Source organism: Schistocerca gregaria, chromosome 1 (genome assembly GCF_023897955.1).
Source record: "Schistocerca gregaria isolate iqSchGreg1 chromosome 1, iqSchGreg1.2, whole genome shotgun sequence".
Taxonomy (NCBI): domain Eukaryota; kingdom Metazoa; phylum Arthropoda; class Insecta; order Orthoptera; family Acrididae; genus Schistocerca; species Schistocerca gregaria.
In genome coordinates, this window is record NC_064920.1 from 211,245,471 (window position 1) to 211,262,352 (window position 16,882).

Below are 16,882 nucleotides of genomic sequence, written 5' to 3' on the forward strand. Positions count from 1 at the left end.
GACGCTTGCTATGTTGTTTCTTTCTGTTCCACAGAGGTGTGAGTCAGAGAAGCCCACTTAATTGCTTACTGTTAGCTAACGGTGTCTGCCTCCCCTCTGCGAAGGGTCGGCTGTTTTTGTGGACCCATTCGAAATGCGTTCCTGGTTCTACTTCTCTCAACGGCTGGGAACTCGCTACGTCGACTTCGGTTCAAACTGATTGCGATACTTACGTGACTATTAACATGCAAAGCAGCGGATGTATGTTAGTATCGAGTTAACGTTGCCCCTTCGCATTATGCATATTAGTATCACTTTACTTGAAGTACGGCATGTGTGGTGTTAAACTCCTCAACTTGATGGGTAACTTAAGTTTTTAAATTTTAAATGCTATGTTAAGGGGCAAAATTATACGGTTACCTTATCCACCAGAGTTAGATGTCTTCTGAGTATGCTGATACAACAGCTCGCTACTTAACAATCATATACAACTGTTCACCTGACGAAAGATCTGTACCCAAAGATTGGAAACTTGCGCAGGTCACACCAGTGTTCAAGAAAGGTAGTACGAGCAATCCACTAAACTGCAGGCGTATATCATTAACATCGAAATGCAACAGAATTTTGGAACATATATTGAGTTCGAACATTGTGGGTTACCTCGAAGAGAAGTCTATTGACACACAGTCAACACGGATTTAGAAAACATAATTCTTGTGAAAAACAACTAGCTCTTTACTCACATGGAGTGTTGAATGCTATTGATAAGGTATTTGAATTTGGTTCTGTATTTCTGGATTTCCAGAAGGCATTTGACGCTGTACCACACAAGCAGCTTGTAGTGAAATTGCGTGCTAAATGATTATCGTTTCAGTTACGTGACTGGATTCGTGATTTCCTGTCCGAAGGGTCACAGTTTGTAGTAATTAACGGAAAGTCATCGAGTAAAAGAGATGTAATTTCTGGCGTTTCCCAAGGTAGTGTTGTAGGCGTTTTGGTGTTCCTTACCTATATAAAAGATTTAGGAGACAATCTGAGTAGCCGTCTTAGGTTGTTTGCAGATGATGCTGTCGTTTATCCTGCCCAGGAAAGTCATCAGAAGATCTAAACAAATTGCAAAACGATTTAGAAAAGATATCTGTATAATCCAAAAATTGGCAATTGAACCTAAATAACAAAAATTGTCAGGTCATCCACATGAGTGCTAAAAGAAATCCATTAAACTTCGGTTACATGATAAACCAGCCAAATCTGAAGGCCGTAAATTCAACTAAATATCTAGGAATTACAGTTATGAACAACTGCAATTTGAGGAAACACATAGAAAATGTTGTGTAGAAGGGTAACCAATTTGAAAATGTAACAGATCTACTAAAAGGCTACCTACACTACGCTTGTCCGTCCTGTTTTAGAATACTGCTGCGTGGTGTGGAGCCTTACCAGATAGGATTCACAGAGTACAACGAGAAAGTTCAAAGAAGTGCAGCACATTCTGTACTGTCGCAAAATAGGGGAGAGAATGTCACTGAAATGATATAGGATTTGGGGTGGGCATCATTAAAACAACGGCGTTTTTCCTTGCGGCAGAATCTTCTCACGAATTTCAATCACTAATTTTCTCTTCTGAATGCGAAAATATTTTGTGGACGCCGACCTACATAGACAGAAACGTTCATCACAATGAAATAACGAAAATCAGAGCTAGCACAGAAAGACAAATGTGGTTCGGTGAACCCTCTGCCAGGCACTTAAAAATATGATTAGCAGAGTATCCATGTAGAAGTAGATGTAGATGTAGACCGCAATGGGATTGGAAGGGACACATTACAAAGCATCTTCTGCGGCATTCCAAGGTGCTCTGGCAGTGTCAGATTTGACACAACGGAGAAATCCCAACGCTGTGCTGCTGTCGGCCCGACACTTATGGAGTTTACTCTAAGAGTCTCTAAATGAAAGAAGAGTGGACATATTTTTTATAAGTTGGAACAAAGTAATGGGTTTTGTTTGTACAACATGGTATTCCAGGAAGCATAGCGAGTATTTAAAATATGACAGGAACGATCATTTGAAGCGAAAAAGTCTAGTAAACATGAGTTCCAAAATGCACACTTTAAAAAATATAAGCACTTGTTTGTAAGAAGAGATCTGTTTCACAGGAGCGAAGGTGAGCAAGTGTTCGTAGGTCTTAAGGTGTCCACTATAGAACCTATGCTTACTGGACATTTTTTTCTTGTTTTGATGCATACTAAGACGCCCAGAAATATGAGAAGCAAAGTACTTGTAGTAGAAGAGGTCCGTTTCACGGCATCAAAAACACAGTGCTCATAGATCTTAAGGTGTGTGTGTTAGTGCCCGTGTTCACTAGAATTTTTGCTTCGAGTGATCGTTCCAGTTATATCCCTGAGTACTGACCATCCGTCCTGAAACACGCTGTGTACCACCTGAAGTATAATATGAAGAGTGCCTGTGATACAAAACAAGTAGCAATAACTAAAAAAACATTTTGGGATACTGCAAGGTGTTTTATAAAATACTCGTGGTAATAAGTATATACACACCTAAATAGAGAGAGAGAGAGAGAGAGAGAGAGAGAGAGAGAGAGAGAGAGAGAGTAACTGAATTATAGATGGTAGCTCGTAAAATCTGTTACAGGTACTCCAGCTTCAGTGGGTTTTGATTTTTCTTTGTTTGCAGGCAGGGAGCTACATCACCCCAGCCTCAATTGGTGGAGTACGATCTGGGGTTAAACGAGGTCCAGATGGAGAACGTGCGCGCGCTACACAAACGGCGGCTATTTCGGGCTTTCTCCACTAACAGCCTCGCACTTGGCACCAACGAGGAGAGTACTAAAAAGGTGAGGTCCTGGTCCCACAGGTTGATGCACTCACTTTTGAAACACATTGATGCACATGTATAAGAGCTGCACAGGTAAGATTACATTTTGCGTACTTGTCTTTATGCAATGTATGCCAGTATGATAACATTGCTGAAAAGGAGTTACAGCTCCTGTCGAATGACGTACCTCGTGTGATTTCAGCTGATGTTACTGGTAGGTAAAGAATGCGACAGTCAGTCTGTAAGTATTACGAATACTGTTGCAATGCCCAAAGCGATGATCATCGTCATGCAGACCAAAGACTACCGTATTTAGAACACTGAGAGGTTAAAGGAAGTTCTCTACAAAATCGTAGCAAACTATCGTCGTTGGAATTGTCTAACTCTACGTGCTACTCCACCTACACCGGAAATGTAACAGAAATACGAGTGTCTGCTACCGCGCCCCGCGGAATTTGAATCCCCGTCAGACGTCACGGACGTGGAAGATCCCTAGAGGCCTCTGCACCATCGCGCCGTAAGCTGTGGCGACGCGCGCGTACTGGCCGGCATTTAGCATGAGGGCGCCACAGTGCAACATGTGGTTCCAGCGGCCAATAGCGGCGCACCCAATAGAGCATTTAAGCGCCTGCCTCTCGCTCAGCCAGCATTGCCTTACAGGTAGAAAGCCACCCCCTCACCTTTCACCACCCTGGTGACATCACCCATGCCTCTTCCTTCCTTCAGAAGACCATCACTGACGCTGTGGAGGCTCATGTTCCTACCAAACTCATCCACCCTCACCGCCCTACGCTTCCTCCACAGGCCGACCTTCTTCTGTGTGAATCCTGCAGGCTCTACCGCTCCTTCCTCTGCACTCGTGACCGGGATGCTCTCACCCGCCAACCTCCTTAATGCAAAGAAACGCCGGGACTGGTGCCAGATATGCACACGCTTCAACTCCACCCTCCCTGTCAACTCCTCCAAGTACTGGTCAGCCTTCCACCGCCTTACTGGTAGCCATCCCACTCCGCATTACCTTATGCTCCATGACGATCGACCCATTCCTGACAACCTCAGTAAGGCTAACCGTTTTGCTTCCCACCTATCCGAGGTCTTCTCCATTCCTGACGATCCCCATTTTGATTACTCCCTCTTTCCCACCGTCATTGACCACACTGACACCTGTCTCCCCCCACTCGCCCCTAGCTTCCAGTACTTGGACATCACACTCGTCCTCTGCTCCAAACGCAACACCGTCCCTGGTCATGATGGCGTCACCTACTGTCACCTCAAGGAATCCCCTCCATCCTTCCTGTCTGTCGTTGCTACCCTGTACAATGTCCTCCTCTCCATTGGATTTTACCCCGACGTGTGGAAGACTTCTTGTGTCCTGCTGTTAGCTAAACCTAACAAATCCCTCTCTGATACCTCTTCCTATCGTCCCATCTGCCTCACCTCCATGTTCAGTAAGGTCCTCGAGGCCATCCTCTCTCGCCGTATTCGCCGCCACCTTAACCCGCACCGCCTCCTTCCTCCTCCCCAATGTGGCTTCCAGCCTTCCTTCTCCGCCGACGACCAGCTCCTTAACCTTACCAATCTTCTTTCCCTCCAACCTAACTCCCACCGGTCCGCTATCTTTGCTTCCCTTGATCTCCAGAACACCTACGATCGTGTCTGGCATCCCGGGATCCTCTACAAACTCCAGACCTATGATCTCCCCATCAACTTCGGCCATCTCGTTACTTCCTTCCTCGCCCATCGTCCCTCCTACGTGACTATCCACAATTCCAACTCCCTTACTTTCTATCCCTCTGCTGGCGTGCCCCATGGTTCTGTCCTTTCCCCTCTCCTCTATCTCCTGTACACTGCTGATATGCCCTAGCATCCCCCCCCCCTCCCCGATCATATTCTCCAGTTTGCTGATGACACCGTCTTCCTAGCCCTTTATCCTACCCTTCAAAGATCCCAACGTACCTTCCAAACCCACCTAGACTAATTCACCGCTTGGTGCAACCAGTGGTTCCTCCGTGTCAATCCCTCCAAGACCCAGGCGATGATCATAGGCCGCACCACCAGCTCCTTCCGCCTCCATGATTTCTACCTCACCATTTATGGCCCTCCTATCCACCTCACTCCTACCCTCAAACACCTTAGCCTCACACTCGACCGCCACCTCACCAGGACTCCCCATCTCCTTACCATCCAAAACAAGGCTCACAACCGCCTCTGCTGCCTCAAACTACTGTCCGGCCAGATGTGCGGGTCTGCATCCTTCCACCATCCTTCACACCTACAAGTCCTTGATCCGCCCCATCCTCTGTTATGCCAGCGTAGCTTGGATTTCCGCCCCCCCCCCCCCCCCGGTTCTATAAAGGCCTCCAAGTCCTCGAACGCCATGTGCTCAGCCTCGCCTTCTGCATCCGCCATCTGTCCCCCACGCGCATTCTCTACTACCTCATCCCCTTCCCCCACCTTCTCCTTTTCCTTGAACCCATCCGCACACTATATATTGTCCGCCGCCTTGATCCCCCTCACCGCCTGGTGTCTCCCATCCTCTCCACCCCCAGCCAGTTGCCGCGCCTTTCCGTTGTGTCCCACCCTCTCTCCATCTCCACACCCTCCATCTCCTTTCCCAATGCAACTTTCACCATCTACCCCTCCCGGATGATGAGTTTCTCCCTGACATTTACCCTTCCTACCAACTCTAACCCCATCTTCCTGCCTCCTCCTCAGGGCTCCCTCTCCTCGCCATCCTCCTGAGTGGTTTTCCCCTCCTATTCTCCCTCCATCTCTTGTGCCACCTTTCAGTGTCACTGCACTCCTTCTGCCCTGTCTTCCCTCTTCATCTCCCGCCCCACAAGTCCCCTGCCTCTTCGTGTACCCACTGATGCCCCTCCTCTCTTCATCCTTCCGCTTCACCTGCTGCCCCTTACTCTCCCCTCCTTCCTCCTTTTCCATCCTCTCTGCCCTTTCCCTCGGCAGGTCACGCCTAGCAGTTTTATTCTTCATCATGTGTGCTCCAAGTTGGTTGTAAGTGTGTTGTTCTGGAGTGTTTTTACTACTGTGGCCGACTTTTAACCTGTGCATGTCCATTTTGTGTTTCTGATGACTTTTTTTTTAACTGTCCTCCATGAACGTCTCCGTGTTAGTCTATTTGTTACCTCCATTTTCTCCCATTATTCTGTTTTCAGTTCCCCTTTATCGCCTTATGTGTGTAACCTTTTATTCTTCTTGTATGTTTTAATATCACTCGGCTGAAGAGCGGTGGATTGTGCTGCTGACAGCCCTCCCCTGCCCATATGGGGCAGCGGAATGAAATCACAATAATAAAAAAAAAAAAACAGCTCAGCCAGCGAGTCTAATCGTTACATCGGCTCAACAACAGACAACGTGTTTATCGTTCTTTGTTTTCATTACTAATGGACATCTTGGATTTGTTTGGTTGTCTCTGTCACTCCGCTGCTTCTAGCTTGTTTTCATCGTAAGGTCTCTCTCCATCGTCCGTTGTTGTTTGATCACAACAGGTTACAACAAAGGGCGTGCTGAAAAGTAACGCCTCCGAATTTTTTATACGAAGACTCTTAAATCTTTTCAAATAAAACGGACTTTATTAATACTCTACATGTTTTTCTTCACGTCTACATATCTGTTTCTCAACGTAGTTACCCTGGCGACGAATACATCTCTCCCAACTAAAGATTAATTGCTTGATATCGTAACTGTAGAATATTTGAAATTGTTGAGTGAGCCATAATGTCACTTAAGCTTGCATTGTTTCATCACTATCAAAGTGAACTGGTTGAAGGTGTTCTTTAAGTTTTGGAGACAGATGAAAATCGGATGGGACCAAGTCATGACAGTGAACGCTAGGCGTCGGATTTTTCCAAATGTTACATCGCTCGTGTGTGGTTTAGCATTGTCATGCAAAAGGAGTGTGTGGACGAACTCTTCGCATTCGCAATTCGAATGCAGCACGTTGTTTCTGAGGCAGTGACATAGTTACGTTACACACCGCCATGTTACGGTTTAGAGCTGCTTTATCAACTTAATTTCACGAGTAGTTCCAGTAAGACACCATCTCCACCAGGAGGGGTTGTGCGTCTAGTGTCAGCTACTTCTGTCCTTTCTGTCTACCTGTGTTTGCTGCGTAAATCGTGGCAGGTCTAAATTGTCGTGTGCAGCTCTCATTGTAATTCTAATAAAACACGAAGAGTTTTCGCGAATTTTTAATTACCATCTCAAAAACGCTTGTTCCAACCATAAGAGTTGGTGATGTTGGTCTTTCTCTGGATATTCAGTGTTCTGTGCGACACAGTTTTTCATGGAACCGCACCAAGTACATCTACATCTACAGGGCACCTGGAAGCCTCTAATCATTTCTGGACATCGTCCAATTTTAGTTTCTGTATTGCAGATTATCTAAAAAGATGTTGATCTCAGAATCAGACTTGTCGGTTGATGAATCAGTCGAACTCCCTTTGTTAAGGTTCACGAACCTTTCCGCCGACGCTGCCGTACAGAAGCTCCATGGCAGACAATTATTACAGATTTAGTCGACAAGTTCCAGCGAAGAGGGAATATTTGCGACGAGGAACGCCGTAGGAAGCTGTGGAGACCACACGACAAGCTATCGACCAGAGACCAGAAGCGTTAACATGTCGCCTCAGCTGGAACACGTCATCCTTATGTCAATTACGTGGCAATCTTTGCTCTTCGTACTGAAGAAAAACCCTTATCACATCTCGGTTCTCCGTAGTCTTGAACCTGAGAACCATGCAGCACGCATGACCATGTGTTACTACTTAACTGAGGCAGTAAGCAATGAACATTTGTTAGCACACGTCTTGTTCGGTGTTGACTCTACCTGTCGTGCTTCTGGCCTCGCCAATCGCCACAACAGCAGGATATGGGATGCTGAACAACCATATATCACCGTAGAATGGGAACGTAGCACTGCAAAGGTAAAAGTGTGGCTGTGCCTCACTGAACAGCGCATTTACGGTCCGCTCTTTTTTTACTGAGGCAGCAATCACGTCAACGCGATCGAGCAATTCTCTCAGCCCCAATTGTTTGCCAGTAACATACTGGCTCTGAGCACTATGAGACTTACCTAGGACATCACACATATCCATGCCCGAGGCAGGATTCGAAACTGCGACCGTAGCGGTCGCGCGGTTCCGGACTGTAGCGCCTAGAACCGCTCGGCCACTCCGGCCAGCTATAACATACTGGATTAGGTGGTTTTTCAACAGGCCGGCGCCCCGCCACCATACTTTAGGCACATTGTGTGTCATTACCTCAGCGAGAAGTTCCGAGGACACTGGATGGCCCGAGTCCTATGGTTCTGGGTTGCAAGCTCAGGTGATCTAATGCCCGTAAACTTCTTTCCATGGCGTCACATCAAGAGTCAGGCATACGAGGTGAAGGTTATGGATTTGCAACAGCTGAGTGAGCGCATTTCGGCAGCGGGGTTTGCAATTACGCCAGCCATGTTGCAGCGTGTGTTCAGGTGCAACGAGGAGAATACGAACTCTGCTTGGATATGGAGGGCAGTGATTTCGAACGGCAATAATTTCATTGAATTACGGTCTCTTCTTCCACATTATAAGCATATTCTATCACAGTGTAAAAGTTTATTTGAATTAAATTGTTCCTCTAGAAAAAATTTTAGGGTTTACTCGGGCATTCTGTACTTTTAATTAATTATTTAATTTCAATTGCGAATGAGACAATGAATACACTTTCCGGTATGCTTTCTCCCGTATGGGACTATATTCAATAGGTTATGGCTCCAAGGAGACTGTTTAAGCAGGTGGATATGGGACTGATGATCTTCTGTATGTCTTCGCGAAACAGCAATGTACGTTCATTTTGCATCCACTGCTGGATCAAAACGACGACGGGATGAAGATGGCTGCAACATCTTGGGAATATTACATTTACTATAGCCATGAGCATTAATCCATATGAATGGAAATTTGAGTGACTGCGACACAAATGCATCCACAGAGATCGTGTTAATCTATGCAACATGACCTTTCACTGGGAAAAAGAAAACCTGATGCAATGCCATAACATGATTAGACTGTAAATTCTCCGGAATTTTCTTGTAGATCTTATTATTAAATTTTCGTAACACGACGAGTTGGTGCATTTGGGAAGGCAGTAGTTAAAATCCTATTTCGGCCACCCAGGTAAAGATTTTCCCTAGTTTCCATAAATCGCTTAAAGCAAATTCCGCGATCATTCGTTTGAATAAGTCGTAGTCGTTTGCCTTGCAATCCTTCAATTATTCGAATCTGTGCTTCAGCTCTGCTGCACTCACTGTCTACTGGGATTTAGATCATAATCTTTGACTATTCGAAATTTCCAGATGGTCTGTGATTCAGAACATAGGTTCTCTGCGTGAATCCTCTGACACAGGCTGCGCGTCTGCAGGTGTGAGAACAGCTACAGACAATATAGCTGCAAGTAGCTGTGGAGACGAATCAGCACCGTGATTGAGGTTATTTCAAGGTGACTAAATGCAGTGCGTGTTGCAAGCGCATTCTAACGTCAGTATTACCAATTGATTAGAGTAATGTAAATTAGCAGTTAAAGACAAAGTCCCCACATGACAAGCAAAAGCCGGCCGCGGTGGTATCGCGGTTCTAGGCGCGCAGTCCGGAACCGTGCGACTGCTACGGTCGCAGGTTCGAATCCTGCCTCGGGCATGGATGTGTTTGATGTCCTTAGGTTAGTTAGGTTTAAGTAGCTCTAAGTTCTAGGGGACTGATGACCATAGCAGTTCAGTCCCATAGTACTCAGGGCCATTTGATTTTTTGACAAGGAAAAAAATTTACTTAATTAAAAGTTGGAAATACGGAAGCAAGATTATTGTAAGTTCAAAGTAACCGAAAAACTGGGCTGTATTAGTGTAGTTAACACTGCAGCGGCAGCACTGTTTTTTTGGTGCTAATGAGGAAAATAACGGTGTTGCCATGGATAAACCAAGTGGCCCTGGAAGCGGGTCGGACTGACGCTGACCATGTCCTGTTATATGTGCGATGGCCTAGTGATATATTCCCATATCATCAGATGTCCACTTGCGAATGCCCTGGGGTCAGCCATCAGGATTCTTCTACGAACTGATCAACTTCCATATGACAATAGCCGCTTTGGTCATTGCCTCTGTTTCAGAACATTTTCGAGTGTGACATAAATGCTATCATTTCCATGAAGTCAGCCAGGATCTGTCACATTTAAACCACTTCCCGACCAGCTATCATTGTCAAGGAGCAGGGAAACACTGTGACGTATTCCCTCTTTTGGTTGAACGCTGAATCGAAGATCCAGCCGACTCAACCGTAACTGGCTTTCAAACCTCTGTCGCCACTTGAGTGAAGATATCATCTAGAGTGCCCCAGGGATGTGTGGTAGGTCCGCTGCTGTTTTCTATCGACATAAATGATCTTTTGGATAGGGCGGATAGCAATGTACGGCTGTTTGCTGATGATGCTGTGGTGAACGGGAAGCTGTCGTCGTTGAGTGACTGTAGGAGCATACAGGATCAGTTGGACAGGATTTGTCATTGGCGTAAAGAGAGGCAGCTAACTCTAAATATAGATAAATGTAAATTAATGCAGATAAATAGGAAAAAAAATCCTGTAATGTTTGAAAACTCCATTAGTAATGTAGCGCTTGCCACAGTCACGTCGTTTAAATATTTGGGCGTAACATTGCAGAGCGATATGAAGTGGGACAAGCATGTAATGGTAGTTGTGGGGAAGACGGATAGTCACATCCGGTTCATTGGTAGAATTTTGGGAAGATGTGGTTCATCTGTAAAGGAGACCGCTTATAAAACACTAATACGACCTATTCTTGAGTACTGCTCGAGCGTTTGTGATCTATATCAGGTCGGATTGAGGGAGGACATAGAAGCAATTCAGAGGCGGGCTGCTAGATTTGTTACTGGTAGGTTTGGATCATCACTCGAGAGTTACAGAAATGCTTCAGGAACTTGGGTGGGAGTCTCTAGAGGAAAAGAGGCGTTCTTTTCGTGAATCGCTATTGAGGAAATTTAGAGAACCAGCATTTGAGGCAGACTGCAGTACAATTTTACTGCCGCCAACTTACATTTCGTGGAAAGACCACAAAGATAAGATAAGAAAGATTAAGGCTCGTACAGAGGCATATAGGCAGCCATTTTTCCCTCGTTCTGTTTGGGAGTGGAACAGGGATAGAAGATGCTAGTTGTGGTACGAGGTACCCTCCGCCACGCTCCGTATGGTGGATTGCGGAGTATGTAAGTAGATGTAGATGTAGAATTTCAGTTGTAGATCTAGTGTGTTTGGCATCCAAGCAGGTCGGTTGCAGACCCTCAACTGGCCTCCTTCTAACCAACATACGGCCATTACTGGCACCGAGACCGAATCGACTTTTATCAGAAAAGATAACAGTCCTTTAGTATCCCCTCCAGTAAGCTGTCGCTTGGCACCACTGAAGTCGGAAATGGCGATGATACGGAGTCAGTTGAATGCACATTACAGGGTCTCTGTCTCGGAGCTTTCCTCGAAGTAACCGGTTTGTAACAGTTCGTTGTGCCAACTGCCGCTCAGATTGCTGTTCCAGATGTGGAGCGTTGCACCAGAGCCATATGCCAAACACGGTGGTCTTCTCTGTCGGTAGTGCCATGTGGCCGTCTGTAGCCCAGTCCTCTTGTAACTGTACATTCTCGTGACCACAGTGACTACATTACGGCCAAGTATTTCTGCAATATTGCAGAAGGGACTTTCAGCTTCCTACAGCCCTGTTACACGACTTCGTAACTCAGTGAGCTGCTGCCAATGGCATCTCTATTGCCTTAAAGGCGTTTTTGACTAACATCAACTCACCACGTCCAGCCTGAAGGGTAACTGACCGCTACAGCATGTACTTAAAGCAAACCTGATTTGCATCCTCGTAGTGGCGCCACTAACGCTATTCTTCAGCAACTGGCGGAAAATGCGAATAGACATCATCTTTCAGATGTAGAAACACGCCTACAAACGGTTGTGAATTTTGTGTTATTTTTAGTGTTATGCCTGCATACAGCGTGAGTCACCTAAAATTTGCAGCGCAAGTATTGGATAAAAGGAAAGTGCCATTGAGATGCAATTTTCACAGAATGGATTGGTAGTCAAGAGCGTATGTCGCTAGCCAGTAAACAGATTGTAATAATACTTAAAAAGTGTATTTTTTGTGCCAACAAACACTTTTTTAAATGGAACAATGTTCATCGGCATTAACAATGTCATGGTGTATGGAGAGTGTAAGAAGAGTGCAGTTCGTTCTTCTGTGGTGTATGCGGCAAGATATCCCAACAGTCACCCATCTTAGCAGTTAATTTTTAAACCTCCGCAACTAGTAATGTGATAGCGGTGTTGTAACAAAAAATGGCTCAGAGCACTATGCGACTTAACTTCTGAGGTCATCAGTCGCCTAGACCTTAGAACTAATTAAACCTAACTAACCTAAGGACATCACACATATCCATGCCCGAGGCAGGATTCGAACCTGCGACCGTAGCGGTCGCTCGATTCCAGACTGTAGCGCCTAGAACCGCACGGCCACTACGGCCGACGTGTTGTAACAGCTAGATAACATCATACCTATAAATTTTTATACTCAACAGGCTTCAACAGCAGAAAGGTTGTTATTTCGTGTGAGTGTGTATGTATGTTATGTTATGTTAACCGGGGACCTAGAAACGACGGAGAGGCTCCGTCCCCGCCGCAGCCGCAGCGGTCCGCAACCCCACGACGACTACCGCAGTCCACTTCAGCCCTCCGCCGCCCCACACCGAACCCAGGCTCATTGTGCGGTTTGGCCCCCGGTGGACCCCCCAGGGAACGTCCCACACCAGAAGAGTGTAACCCCTATGTTTGCGTGATAGAGTAATGGTGATGTACGCGTACGTGGAGAACTAGTTTGCGCAGCAATCGCCGACATAGTGCAACTGAGGCGGAATAAGGGGAACAGGCGCGCATTCGCCGAGGCAGATTTCAACCGCCTAAAAACCATCCACAGACTGGCCGGCTCACCGGACCTCGACACAAATCTGCCGGGTGGATTCTTGCCGGTGACCGGCGCTCCTTCCCGCCCGGAAGGCCGTGCGTTAGACCGCACGGCCAACCGGGCGGGCATGTATATATGTACCAATTAGTCATGGGAATTTAGAAGTATGGGTTAAGACTTTTTTCTAAGCCAGTTTATTTCTATAAGAAAAGGGTAGTATTAGACAGAAATCCTCTCTCACTGCTCTCCATACAGGGATTCTTCACTGCCGAACAAGGACGAGCACCATCTCTCCTACAGGCACACACCGGGTGACTTCACGTTATTCTGCTCCCCGAAATCTTTGGTAGAATTCCCTAAAGAGATAGTCACAGACAAAACAAAAATATTACCAAGAGATAGAGTGCATTGGTTATACTCCGTGGCAAGCCCAACGGTTATTATGTTCACTTGTTATGAGAGGGGACGTTGCAGTGACACGCAGTGCATAGAGCTACAGAGTCAAGGGTTATCGATCAATGACACCAAATGTTAATGTTACAGACCTACTATTCGATTATCCAGCAGCATCACTGGAACCTCCCCCCGCCCTCGGCCGCCCCCCCCCCCCCCCCATAAATTTCACCCGCACCAATTTACATACGAAACCTGCCCTTGGAGATACTGCGTACAGACGAACTGACGTACTTCAATAACACTCCAGACCCAAATATGCGGTCCTGCTTGGATCGGATTTTGGATGGCATACCTTATAGACTGCTTAAATAGATATTGTTCCGAACATCATTGCAAACTCATAACTATAGAAACCTCAACTTCAGTGACACGCATGATTTAAGTTGTAGTAGGTACTGCTTTCTACCAGTTCAAGCTAAAAGTTTCTACCTTCGGGTTCAAATCTGTAATAATAGCACCAACAAGAAACAGTCAGACATTGGACAGAATCAATAGTGAACGAAAACTCCATGTATAAACCAAGTGCGAGTGAGATCGAGAAAGAAGTATAAATAGTGTTGAAGATACAGTGAGTGAAAAAGGGGATACAAAGTGTTAATAGTTGCAAATAAAAGAGTGCTTATGTTTCAGCCAGCTTTCAACAGAAATCCAGAGACTTGAGTTTTTTTAGGAGAAAGAAATATTAATGGGATGATCTGTAGTAGTGCATGGAGTCAAGAACAGCACATCAGGAAACGGGTATTTGCCACTGCAGTCGATACCCGTAACTACTCATCACAATTCAAGAACATTAGTCACAATTCCTACACCGACAGACTTTCACGTGCCAATGCCTTGTCGTCAGCCCTCAGGAAGCTTCTACGAGCTGACTGACTGCCACATGTGATAGCCGCTTTCATCACTGCCTCTGTTCCAGAACATTTTCACATGTCACAGAAATGTGATCAGCCGCGCGGGATTACCCGAGCGGTCAAGGGCGCTGCAGTCATGGACTGTGCGGCTGGTCCCGGCGGAGGCGTTAAGTAGTGTGTAAGCTTAGGGACTGATGACCTTAACAGTTAAGTCCCATAAGATTTCACACATATTTGAACGTTTGAAATGTGATCATTGCTGCAAAATCAGCCACGAGACTGAAAGACGTGCACTTCATTCACCATTCAGTGCTCTTATTTCATATTTCTAATCCCAGCATTCTGGTACTCGGTATAGTAATAATCCAGCTAATATTAATAATTTCTATGGGTTGCCTGATTTATTTTACGATTATTACAGCTTGTCTCACACTGATTTTCTTTATTTATGCGCGTTGGCAGCAGTCTTGCTAGCAGCCATGATGGCTTCCTGTTTCCCATCCCTTTTCCGATCGCCAGGGTAGCACGTTGTGTCGTTTGAACATTCAGTAGTGGCCAAAGTTTCTCTTGTTCTCAGTTCCCAACCTGCCTTACCAACCTAGTAAACGCTATTTCTGCTCAATTTTAACGTCACGAAGTCGCCTGCCTGTGAAATTCCGGCCCTATGACTGACCAGTTCAGGTTCGCGTCCGTTTATCGCGGGCGGGCGCCAACCGCCCTCCGCGGATGTGTGGTGGACAAATGGGCAGTCTTCAGTTCTAGTGTGATCGTGCCGGAGACGGGAGGTGCCGCTTCCAGGAGATGAAGTTCGGTAAGCATGAGCGCTGACGTGCACTGTAGATTCGCGCCCTGCGTCCCAGAGGGAACCTGAGAGGTCGAATAGTTTCGCGTCTTGCGGGTTTTATTGCTTTAGTACGGGAGGCTACCGAGCGATTTACGCACAGTAGCATCTTCTTAGACTTTGGCGAATTCCTGGTGTTGGTCGTTGAGCGCCTGCAACCCCTTCCTTTACTAAATGGGATTATATTCGATAATACGGCGATCGTTACTAAAATTCCTTTCCTCCTGCTATCGTGGCGTGTTATGAACGTACGTTGGGGCAGGCAGCTGAACTCGAATCTTTCTTCTCCCCACCGCCATTTGGTTGTATTATTGTTCGATCCTCAACTGTTTAATAAATGAGTCCGTTAATCCTACATTCTCTCTCTTTCCTTACGTGAACTCACCCCTAGTGTAACAGAATAATGCGGAATAATAACGGTTGCTATGAGGTCGTGCAGGTCTCGTGCCACTAACGGTAGTATAAAGATTCAATATCGCGCTCCTGGCACGACCATTGCACGCATGGCACCGATAACAGTAGTAATCATGTTCAACTATTCCCTATTGATAAACTGAGAAGTGTTCACGGTTCAGTGTGAGTACGTGAGCATGAAATCCACTTGATGTGGTGGAAGTAGTGGCCTCTGTTTTGCATTGCAGGGTTAGACAAAAAATAAAAACGAGCCACCGCTTTTAAGATCTAAATTTAAACCCTTCCTGAACCGTCCACCGTAGCCAAGCTGCTGGACAGCAGTGTGACGTGGAGCCTGTGATGCTAAATGCAGTATAAAGGAGCCCATCATCTCTACCGTCACCATGATCAAACCTCTGTGCGCCACTTCAGCATCCGAAGGAATGGGCAGCTCAGCACTTTGCTGCCTCCACATAACTGCAACGTGGGGGATCCAGCCACCACAACCCCTGCTGAGGTATCAGCAGAGGACTGTCCATGCCATAGACCACAGCGTGATATATTCACAGCAGACCAGCTACACCAGGGTGCAGCGTCACGCGCCAGGAACCACGAGCCTTGCCACGACATGGCAGTTGCACTGCAGGTGCACACTCACCGCTATCTCGCACCAACACTGTGGTGGACACGCCGTTACGTGTATTACATCTACATCTACATCTACATCAACATCTACATCTACATCCATACTCCGCAAGCCACCTGGCGGTGTGTGGCGGAGGGTATCTTGACTACCTCTATCGGTTCTCCCTTCTATTCCAGTCTCGTATTATTAGTTGAAAGAAGGATTGTCGGTGTGCCTCTGTGTTGTCTCTAATCTCTCTGATTTTATCCTCATAGTCTCTTCGCGAGATATACGTAGGAGGGAGAAATACACTCCTGGAAATTGAAATAAGAACACCGTGAATTCATTGTCCCAGGAAGGGGAAACTTTATTGACACATTCCTGGGGTCAGATACATCACATGATCACACTGACAGAACCCCAGGCACATAGACACAGGCAACAGAGCATGCACAATGTCGGCACTAGTACAGTGTATATCCACCTTTCGCAGCAATGCAGGCTGCTATTCTCCCATGGAGACAATCGTAGAGATGCTGGATGTAGTCCTGTGGAACAGCTTGCAATGCCATTTCCACCTGGCGCCTCAGTTGGACCAGCGTTCGTGCTGGACGTGCAGACAGCATGAGACGACGCTTCATACAGTCCCAAACATGCTCAATGAGGGACAGATCCGGAGATCTTGCTAGCCAGGGTAGTTGACTTACACCTTCTAGAGCACGTTGGGTGGCACGGGATACATGCGGACGTGCATTGTCCTGTTGGAACAGCAAGTTCCCTTGCCGGTCTGGGAATGGTAGAACGATGCGTTCGATGACGGTTTGGATGTACCGTGCACTATTCAGTGTACCCTCGACGATCACCAGAGGTGTACGGCCAGTG

General features: G+C 46.5%; 1 protein-coding gene across 1 annotated transcript in view; it reads left to right on the forward strand.

The window, feature by feature from the left end:
- The window catches only part of LOC126336989 (uncharacterized), a 112,034-nt gene that overhangs the window by 38,869 nt on the left and 56,283 nt on the right, over positions 1 to 16,882 (forward strand). The window contains exon 2 of the mRNA XM_050001230.1: positions 2,674 to 2,833. Within this exon, the coding sequence (XP_049857187.1) occupies positions 2,674 to 2,833 (160 nt within the window). The remainder of the gene's footprint in view (positions 1 to 2,673; positions 2,834 to 16,882) is intronic.